General features: G+C 43.6%; 1 protein-coding gene across 1 annotated transcript in view; it reads right to left on the reverse strand.

Moving 5' to 3' along the window:
- The window catches only part of ABHD5 (abhydrolase domain containing 5, lysophosphatidic acid acyltransferase), a 28,550-nt gene extending 21,510 nt beyond the window's left edge, over positions 1–7,040 (reverse strand). The window contains exon 1 of the mRNA XM_057372685.1: positions 6,892–7,040. Within this exon, the coding sequence (XP_057228668.1) occupies positions 6,892–7,016 (125 nt within the window). The 5' untranslated portion in view covers positions 7,017–7,040. The remainder of the gene's footprint in view (positions 1–6,891) is intronic.
- Positions 7,041–10,691: the final 3,651 nt, after the last annotated feature.

The following is a 10,691-nucleotide window of genomic DNA, read 5'->3' on the forward strand; positions in this document are numbered from 1 at the left end:
GATGACATTATAACCCTGCCCATAAAGTTCTGTTTAGATGAGTTTTGAGCCAAGATGTTCTGTGCAATTAGATGTTGTGAAACTCTTGGATACTTCAGTAACAATACAGAATGTTTTGAAAAMCTCTGAATAATATTTCTAGGAAGTGTAGCATACACCAGCCCCATTCCAACACAAAACCCATGATAGGTTATTGCAGAATACTGCTCTACATTAGGGCAGAGGTGAAAACAATGCATTCCTTATGTGCTTACTGCATCATGAACTCTGTGTTCAGAACATTCAACATCAAAATTAATATAGAAATTCACAAGCACATTTTGTTACTGTTTTTATCAAAATTAATTATCATTTGCCAAAAAATCACCTGAAAATGTACCTCACAAATGAGAATCCATAACCAATGAGAATTTTCTGGCTATTTTAGAGATATTGAAGTTTACCATGCTTATTTTAATTCAWCTGAGCAACCTGAATGTCCAGGAAATGGAGAGGACCTACAGTTTTGCCCCCTAACAATACTGGACCTCAGACACAGGTACATCTTGCTGTATAGCTTGCATCATTGCAGCCTCCTCCACATTTTCTTCTGTGTCTCCCAGCACTGCCTTTTTTTTTCTTAACCTTTTTCTATGCTTTTACAATTTCTTCCATCCTCCTCCTAGCTATACCCAAAGGTGTCCATTTCAGGAAAGGTGCTTTTTCAGTATGTACCACAAGAATGAAGTTTATCTGTGGACTGTGACCCACGCCTGCAATCTGCAATGCTCATACTGCTGCAAAGTAGCTGTACTAGCACCCAACTCATTGTTTCAAATTCTTAAAATTAAAAAAAAAAAAAAAATCCAGAGAAAAAGTATGGAATAAGACAGAATACAGAGATAATGATGCAGAGAAGAAAGGTTCGGGAAGCTGCACAGCCCTGCTAGAACTATTCAACCTTGTGACAGAGATCACATGTGTAACACCCAAGTTAGGTACCACAGAGGTCTTACCTCTGCCTCCTCCACAGTAAACTCATGTCTGATAGAACCTTGCAATTCCACCCCTTTCATTTGTTTTTACAAACAACACACTGCATATTGCACTAAGAATTCGTGAAGAAAAGCATAATTAAAATTAAGGAAATTAAAATTTCTTCTTTCTCAGATGTTATTTGACTTTCTACTGCTTCTATTTTATTCATACATCAACTGATGTACTSCTGCTGCCTTTCAGATATTGCATGMTTTCAACCTTGCTTAATCCTTGYCAGCCTTCTCATACCTACCAYGCCAGCAGCCCACATTTCAGCCTGTCCCCAGGTTCCATCAAACTGGACAAGAGCAAAGCACACAGGCACCTCTTGCTAACCCAAACCATTGCCCACCCACACTTTATCCTGCTTATCTTTTGGTTGAATTCCATTGTACTTCATGCACAATTTAGACTGCAACTTATTTAGGAGGTGAATGCTTGCAGTTTTACCTAAGGACATTGTAAGAACACAGATATAAGACTAACTAAAGCACATGACCATTTCCCTCAGCTTTGAGCATGCTATACACAAAGCCCACTTGTACACAAGTACGAATACACAGTGAAGGCTGTTTCACTGCAAGTCATTACAGCAGCTTCTATGATCTGTTCCTTTATCATAGTCACCTAACATCACAAAGAGTTATCTACATCAAAATGCAAGAACTGGAAYTCAACATTTTGGGCTATCTAYCCTCATTTATGTTTTTTGGAAAATSTAAGAGATGCCCAATCCTTTTGATAACAYACTATTTTCTGTACATGCTTACATCACAAATGCTTTAGATGTCAAGAAAGTGCAAGTAGTCTTAAAATTAGTTAAGAAGTTAAATGGGTCTAAAAAGCCATCACACCAAAAGAGCCCATATGGAATGGTAAAGATACAATTAATAAGCTTTTGGTGTCACTATGACACTAAATGCAACCAAGAAAAAAATTCTGCAATAGTCTGCTAGAGCACTAACCCACCCCATTTCTGTATTTGCCCCATTGCCACACCCTTGTCTTCCTCATTTTAGTATATGAGCCTTTTCAAAGGCAACAGACACTCTTGAACCTTTTTTTAGAGAATGCATTTTTATGCCTGTGTCTTCTCCCCTCTTTCCAGTAGCCTCCTATCATCCTGAGTGCTCTATTACAACACACTCAGAGCACCTTCCTCCTCTGCCAACCCTCGCCGTGTTTTCTTGCTGCCGCTTAAAATCCTCCTTTTACACTCTTAACCTTATTCCAGACTGACCTCATTCCCCTACACAGCTTCACTGACTCACAAATCTCTCTTCTCCACTGACCTCTCTCCTGCTGCTCAGCCTCTCATCTGGATCKTTCAGAGCCAATGTAAATGCAGACACTCACCTTTCCTCCCATGCCCTCTTCTCCCTGGCTGTCAATGCAAATAGTGTACAAAAATCTAYCCCAAAAGAATTTCAGAATTGCAAGTAAACACTCAGAAGTTATGAAACATGAAAATCAAAATTTCCTTAGCAAGCAATCTTAAGACACTATAAAAAAGAAAAGTGGTTTTAATAATTTTATCAGTTGGGAGAGTTGTTCAGAGTCTCCCATGAAACCTCTGAACAGTCAGAGAACCCCCAGCACAGACACTGTCCCTTTCTCTAACTGGGCCTATCAGTGCCCAGTAGGCTCCAAAACACTTCCCATATACCCAAATGCATGCAATACTAGCTAAAATTTGTGTTCTCCAATGACCCATAGTCAYCAGCACTAAAGCAGCCCCATTGCTGCTCTGGATTTACAGCTGCATTGTAATTTCCACTGAGTTCATGACTCCCCTCACTCACAGGTACCCTAATTCTACTTTGGTAACTTCTGAAGAAAAGTCTTTGCTTGATATTTGGAAAGCGGAGTTATRAGCATCTTTTTCCTGCCCCTAGAATGATAGCTGTTATATTATTTTGCCATCTTTCTCTCTCCCTTTAGTGTGCATTAGGAGAGGTGAGAGATTTTCGTCATGAACTCAGACCTTCCCTTCCCAAATTCATACAGGTACTGGAAATCATTAGAAACAACCCTATAAATGCCTGAAGAKCTGCTCATACAMAYATCTTCTGATGAGCTCATGTGTGTAACACAAAAGGCATTAAATACTGAAGCTAAGACTGACACAACCCTGCCACCCARAAAGACAAAATCAGAAAAGAGGAAGGAAACATCCTTTAACCTTTTCCCACGTATGCTTTTCACACTGCACTTATATCTCCATTCTCAAAAATGCAAGTTGTAGTTATGAAACCTGTGCTATAGGAAAGAAGAAAAGTAAGCAGGACCCTGCTTTCAGCAGCCTGCCCACTCAGTTTGCTTTAAAACCTAGATGATGTAACCAGCAAAAAAAAACCCAACAAATAAAAATTCAGAGTTGAGAGTGTCTCTTCATGCTGTAAGACTGTGAACCATCATACTAAGGAGAATAGACAGGCTCTATCAAGCCTAATAAACTATTCCTCTTTTATTAATCAAACAGCTCACTTCAACATTGTAATAYAAACAAGCTTGAAGGACAACACAAAAATAATTGTGAACACTATTGTTGCAGTGTATGTTTTTACCTTCACACCAAGCCATTATTCTGTGAGACTACAGGCCACTCACAAGCAATTTGATGTAGGCTTGTAAGTGGAGATCCCTCTAAGTTTTGTTTTAAAGCAAGCTGTTTCACTTATCTCAGAGGAGGAAAAAAAATCCCCAGTATTGCAGTTCAGTGATTTCTTTTCTGTRTATATATATATAYAYACATTTATYAGGTGCTATTCCTAATTATATTAMAAGCTTTAAACAGTCCTGCTGCATSCAGAGYGAGTAAGTGAATTCAGYACTGGCAATAGGCTCACGCTRGACTGCTGCACAGGCAGAAGGCTCCATCTAAAACTCACACAGAGGAGGTCCTAGGCTGTCAGCAGGTTTGGAAATCACTAGCAGGTGACATGTTAACCAAGCAACTACCATCACTGTGACTACTAAAACACTTATTTAATTAATCTTCTAATTCAAAGTTAGGACAGATCCATGAATATTTTTCAGCTGAGATCTTCCAGAAAGTAACTGAACCACTGCCATTCTGTTTTCACCATGCTTTACACACGTATCAAATGCAACAAAGCGAGTGTGTTGCATAACAAGTTGAGTCACACCATTGTTTTCAAAGCAGATAAACTTTGCATTTATTCTTTGTATGCACCTGTCACTAACAATTGAATCTAGAGRTTTGATGGTATATTGCAACTTCCTATCACTGCCACAGCATCCTAAATGGAAAAAAATATTGAACATATTTCTCCTGTTTATAGATTTCTCCTGGGTACTAGCTTTGTTCAACTTCAAAAGATGAAAAAATGCTAATTTTAATTAGTGCTAGAAACTGACCAATAAAAGCACTAAGATTTCAACACAAATGCACTTGCTGAATTCATGGAAAAGGATRATGATTTTGTTCTGAGAAGTCTTTCGTAAACTAGGAGGCGTASTCTTAAAAATAGCACATCAATGTCTAATCGCTTAGAAGTTCTGAAAATCAACACCTTCTAAAAGCKGTCCAGCTGTGTAAACCACATGAGAAACTTGCAATAATCCTCTTGAAAATTCAGCCTAACCCTGTGTGCAGATCAACGAGTGTTAGGATCCTGCAATCCTGACAGGCAACTCGAGTTGAGGGTGCTTGGCACCGTCTCAGCAGCACTCAGCACTCTGTGTGATCAAACCAGACAGCTAATACAGTTCAGGCTAATGCGCCGAATGAACATAGAAACAAAACAGGCTGAGGCAGAGCTATTTTAAGACTTACTTAGAAAACCTGTAAACCAGCAACAAGAAGCTTTACAAACTACTTGTATTTAAGGGTGTGAATAGGCCAGAAAGAACACAAAACCAAGAAAGGGACTCGTAGTTTCAAGTGGGTAATGTTGCAAAAGGCAGAGGTTGTGTGGGGGAAAGATTTTGAACAGCTATTTTAAGTTTGAGAAAAGGAAGAGAGCACAGAGTTACAGAGTAGACAAAACTGTTTAGTGCTTTGAAAGAGAAGCTTTTGGAGTTTGCATCTGAAAAGAGAATGCTGTGTATATATAGTGATAAAGGCATAACAGGGAGTTTGGAAAAGATGGAGACCAGATCTGGTTAGATGGAGGTGTCAGAGCAGGTAAAYATGTAAGATGAAATACCAAAATCCCAAGCTGGAAAAAAGACTAAAAGAGAACAAGACTGAGGATGCTGGTAGTTTTGAAAGACAATAAAACAGACAMATCATATGAGAACATGCAAATAGCAACATCCTTAATTAAGAAGTCACAAATGCATGGTATTTTCATGCAAGTAGCTGAAGAATTTTAATGATTTTAACGATTTCTCAAAAWAACACAAAACTTAATTATGCATGAAGGGAGATGCAGAAGAAATGGCAAGGAATGAGTTTTTGAGGGCTAGGCAACCAACAATGGGATATACCACCTGATATCTAAAGCATACAGAAAGAGGAAAAATTCATGTAAACAATGCATACAAAGTGTATTTACACAACTGACAGAASGAATAAACCACATGTATGACTAATGCACAGCTAGATATATTCTGATAAAGAACTGTTTGGACTATAACCATAAAACATGATGGAACAAACTGAGGGAAGTGATCCTAAGGAGTACATTTGGTAAACAAACCCAGAGATAGGATGACTGTATTATTCTGCAGACAGCATACTTGGGGGAAATGGAAAGGTGTAAGAATGGGTCTRCAATGGAAGCTGAAGTGTAASAAACAGCAAATCATACAGTGAGAAGGTGTACATRAGTAAATAACATGTGAATTGAAGAACAGACCATCGTTTAGTAACTTGTATATAACCATTTCAACGTACACAGACAAAAGATACAATGCATAATTTCAGGCAGAAGAATGATTAATAGTTATAATAAAGTCATAGTTCAAAGATGTGAATGGTTACTAAAGAAGTATTAGATACACGTTAAGAACAGGGGCAGGATAAATTATGTCATTGGAGTTACTTCAGTATATGTGAATGTTTTGGGACAGTGGAAGGAAAAATAAGTTAGAAGAGATAGCACACAGTACGGAAAAGTTAGAGCAATAGCATAATTTATAGATGTGCTCTCATCTCCTACTTATATCAAGTACAGAATGATGACACAGAGAGGCTGACAAGTGTACTGTCAGCTCTGCATCGAGGTGAACGTACAGAATGGATAGAACGAGAAGACAGGGTATCTGTATGCACAGATAAAGCTGCAGAGGCACTCAGGAGCATAGGCCAGCGGTGTATACAGACGTGTGACCTCTGGGGCGCAAAGGGAAGGGTGGATGACAGTCGGAGCGCGTTCATACGCCAGAGCAAAGCGGCAGAGAAACACGCAGGGTCACACCCGCAGCAGGTGTGCAATGACAACAGCTGGCCAGCCACGGCGGAGCCCCAGGGCAGAAGGCGAAGCAGCGAGGGCACAGCGCTCGGAGGAGCCGGTGGCAAACCCTGCCGGGAGCCTGCCCGTGCCAGGAGGCGGGAAGCCATGGCAGGTAGGCGGGCTGTGCGGCAGGAAAACATGGCAGGCAGTGTGCCCGCACGCCRGGAGCGCCCGAGCGGCGATGCCGAAGCGCGGCGGGGCTGGAGCGGAGCGCGGAGCCCGGCGGGCGCTCGGGGAGGCGGGAGCCCATTCAGCCCCCGGCACAGGGACCGRCCGCCGCCGCCGCCTCCCCACAGCCCCGAGGCGCCGCGGGCAGACGGGCCGGCAGCAGGAGGCGGACGAGCAGCGCCCGTGGAGGCAGGCCACGGCCCGGGCGCCCCGAAAGGCTTCCTCCCGCCGCCCAGGATACCCGCGGAGAGCAAGGGGGTCACCCCGCGGCCGCTCCACTCACCCTTCGCTGGGGGCCTCCTCCTCGGCCATGGCGGCAGCGCGGCGGCCCGGAGCTGACAGCGGCGGAGGGGTGGCGGTGGCCGGCAGCGCAGCGAGGGACAGCGCGACAGCCGCGGCACCGGCCATCACGGGCTCCTCCCTCTCATACTCCCTCCCTCCTGCCCGCCCGCAGCCTGCGTCATCCCCGCGGAGCCACTCACACCGCGGAGCTCCGCCGCGCAGGGCCCCACGGTGCCCGGAGCCCCTCTGGCGATCCCCGGGGCGCTGTGTGGGCGTCGGGCGGGTGCGGGGCATGGGCCCCCACAGAGAGGAGCGGGTCCCGGGCGCTCCCTAGGCTCCTGCCAGCGGCACGGCTGGAGCAAGGCTCCCGTTGGCAGAACCCGCGTCCGCCTGATCCGGGATGGCGGCACAGATGACGCCCGAGCAGCAGGGCCGCTGCTTTCTGGGCGGACAGAGGGGCGTCTCTGCCCCGTGAGCGTGGGGGGCACCGTGCATGTGTGTGCATTCTGTACTGTGCTCTCTAAACTGTGTGCAGTGTGGTGGCATAGTCTGTGCACATTGTACACACTGTGAATACTGTGTACGTATCTACCGAGAGGCTGTGTTCCACTCTGCTTCCCCACCAGCGCACAGGGGGGACGCAACTCTGGGCAGTGGCATCGGAGAGCGGGCAAAGCCCCCGTGCCAGCACACAGCTGACAAAGCAGGAGGGGTAGCAGGACACGAACGAAAGCGTCAGCTCGTCTACAAACAGATCCTTGGCCAACTCTCTCTAAGCAAGGCCTGCAAAGCAGGCGACAGGGCTAGTAAGCGCTGGTTGTTCCAGTTTGTAATGTTTGTTTTTTCATATAAGAAGCAAATTAGAAGTTCTGGACACAAATATTATCTGTACCTAAGACGATTCCAAGTAGAATACCTRTTGCAATTGTCGTTTTCAAATGTTTTGAAAGACTTAAGTGCAGCCATGCCTATGGAGAGGAGAATGCTGGGACATGCTTGCTTTAAGACAGCATCTGGTCTCACAATGTTTGTTGTGTTATCGTTCAGCTGCATAARAATTGCATTTGTATTGGACAATCAACAAACCTTAACTGAAACAAATCAGCAAAGTTCAGCAAGTGGAAGGAGTGGCAAGATTTTAAGTCTTGTGTTTCTTCTGAATTTAGTCACGAGCTATAAAGCTGYTTTTAGAAATACAGATGGAATGATGATTACTATTTCTTCAGGTTTCTGAAATCCTTTGATAAAAGGTATAGGGTGAATTTGGTAATAGYTGGAATAATTCTCAGCTAAAACCATTCTGCAATTTAACAACAGCGATTGTTGAAATTTCACAATCTCAGCTAAAGTTTGTTTGGCTGTGTCACAAGGGTTTGGCAATCTGATATTTTTCTCAGGAGAGTGCATTTATTTTTATTATTCCTCTKAAAGTGTTTATTTACAAGAAAAGTGACTGTCAGTGAATGTCAAAATATAGGATTACTGGCAAATGTTTGCAATGATGGTCTCTGGAATTTGCAGACAGCCTGAAACAGTATCTTTGAATGCTATGATTTTATTCTTAATTTCAGTGGAATAGTAAGTTATAAAACCTTATAAATGAAATTTACATTCTACTCATGGAATGTTAAAATGTTCAGACGCAATGATCACAATGATTCAGTGATGCTCACACAAGCACTGATTGGATGCACTTGTTTAAGAATACAATTGTACAAGCAGCCCACTCCCACTTAGCGGTCCTTCTTTCCCTTAYTGAGAGAGAAGACTGTTTCTTCAGAGCTGATTTGATTGTGTGGATAAATCAGCCKTATTTCTGAGCATGAAGAAATGACTGCAATAATGCTGATAGAAGAGAGCTGAACACTGCAACTCATGTTGCAGTGTCAATGAATGAAGGACAGCTATATTATTATTAGATAGTTTAAATKAATATTTCCATTTTTGTATTTCATAAAAAATTTCTGGACACTGAAAATGTCTCAAAGGAAATGGTCCCTGCCACTGTTTAATTTCTCACTTCTCTGCACTGTTTTTTAGCAGGGCTTGTATCTGGCTCTCATAATTGAATTAATTCAGTACCATTCTGTTTGATAAGTGGTTAGTTTCCCATGAGTAAGCTACTTCTCCAAACTGCATCAGTTGCCATTTGCAGCTTGCTAAAATCAGTCTGAGCAAACAAACTGCAGAGGGGATTGAGCAGGCCAAGTATTATAGACTAAGATTGCTTAAACTTGTTTGTATGAAAGTAAGGTCCTTTATTATGCCTGACCTTATTTTGACATTTTGTTGGGCCTCAGAATAGCAAGGAGAAGGCAGAGTAAAACTGACTGTTTCTGCAAATGAACCTGTTTGTGATGGCATGAGGGCATTGAAGCTGTCATCGAATACCCCTGGGAGCTCCTGTCCATGCATTGCTGTCACAGGAGGACTGACTTCCACTGCTGTACTTCTTCAGAGGAGAAGCTGTTTGTTTGTCAGCTGCCTCAGGGACTGGAGGTGCAGAYGTGCACCTTAGCTGTGGCTAAGACTGAGTGGAAGCCCAAATAGGACTGGAAGATTCATGATGTAAATGATGAACTCTGCCCAGAGTCCTGTTTTCTGTGTTTCTTTGGGGAGGGGGAGGATTTCTGACATTAACTGAGCCTCTTCTGCCTGCTTCTGGACYTCAGTACTATGGCAGCTGGATGTTTCAGCCTTTGTTAAGTCATTGAAGAAACAAAAAGTGATAACTGTGTCAGGTTTTGGTGGAGACTGGAGATTCATACTGTTGGGCCCTTGTAGACCCCAGTGGTCTACAGGGCCATGGCAGCCCTGGGCAACTTGTTCAACTTTTGATTTGTCTTACTGCTTTGTGGACTCTTGTATCAGTGCTTCCCTCCAAACTGGAGTGGCAGTTTGAGACCAGTGTCAGCATGCTTGTTGTGTTCCTAGTGTGTCTGCTCCATATTGTCCTTTTTCCTAGACATATGTGGGCTTAAGAAGAGTTTTAAATGAGTGTAGGTCGACCGAGAATTGTTCAAATACTTGGAGATCCTCCTTCACATTCACTTTGCCAACATCTTCCAACCAACATTTCTCTGCTGTGGTAAGCATAAGGAGGCTATTTCTACAAATACCCAGACTTTTGAGCAGTGAGGGATGTTGGTGATGTGGGAGGCCCTCCTTGAAGCCAGGCTAGTGTTTCGCGATGGTGCTTGTGCCCAAGGCCTGCCCTGCATGGGAACGCAGTCTTGTCCTTTCACAGTCTCAGCCTCTTGTTCTGTCACATCCTTGCTGTGGAGGAGGCTAAGTTTTTTTGTGTGCCCCTTCCAGGACTCATGTCTGATCCTGCTCTCGGAATAGGCTGTCTGTGAACTGGGACATCGATGACATGGTGGCTACGACTGTAAGGGGACAGTTCTGGAGTGAATGTCTGGGGCAAACTGGAGTCYCTGTGAATTTTGGCACTTGAACATAAGAGGTAATTGAAGAGAATTGTCAGAAAAGTTTTGCTGGTTACTTCACAATGGTCATGTGATGGGAGTGAAGAACAGAGCAGTCCTGACTGAGCTGCTGTTCACACCATCTCAGAGTGGGTTTGCCTTCAGAGCCCCCATCTGCCCTACAGGCAACATTTTGAAACCGTGCCCACGGCAATTGCGGTAGCAAGTTGAGTAACTGCGAGCAAGAGTCAGCCACCAAGAGGCCAGGAGAAGTTGAAGTGTTCCAAGGAACGACTGAACTGCAAAGAGGGGGCCTAGATACATATTTATGAATATATCAGTGTAATCAACAGCTGAGGCTGTTGCTAGGCAGAGC

The sequence above is a fragment of the Malurus melanocephalus genome, unplaced genomic scaffold (genome assembly GCF_030028575.1).
Source record: "Malurus melanocephalus ecotype Western Australia unplaced genomic scaffold, MMel_1.1 scaffold_177, whole genome shotgun sequence".
NCBI lineage: Eukaryota > Metazoa > Chordata > Aves > Passeriformes > Maluridae > Malurus > Malurus melanocephalus.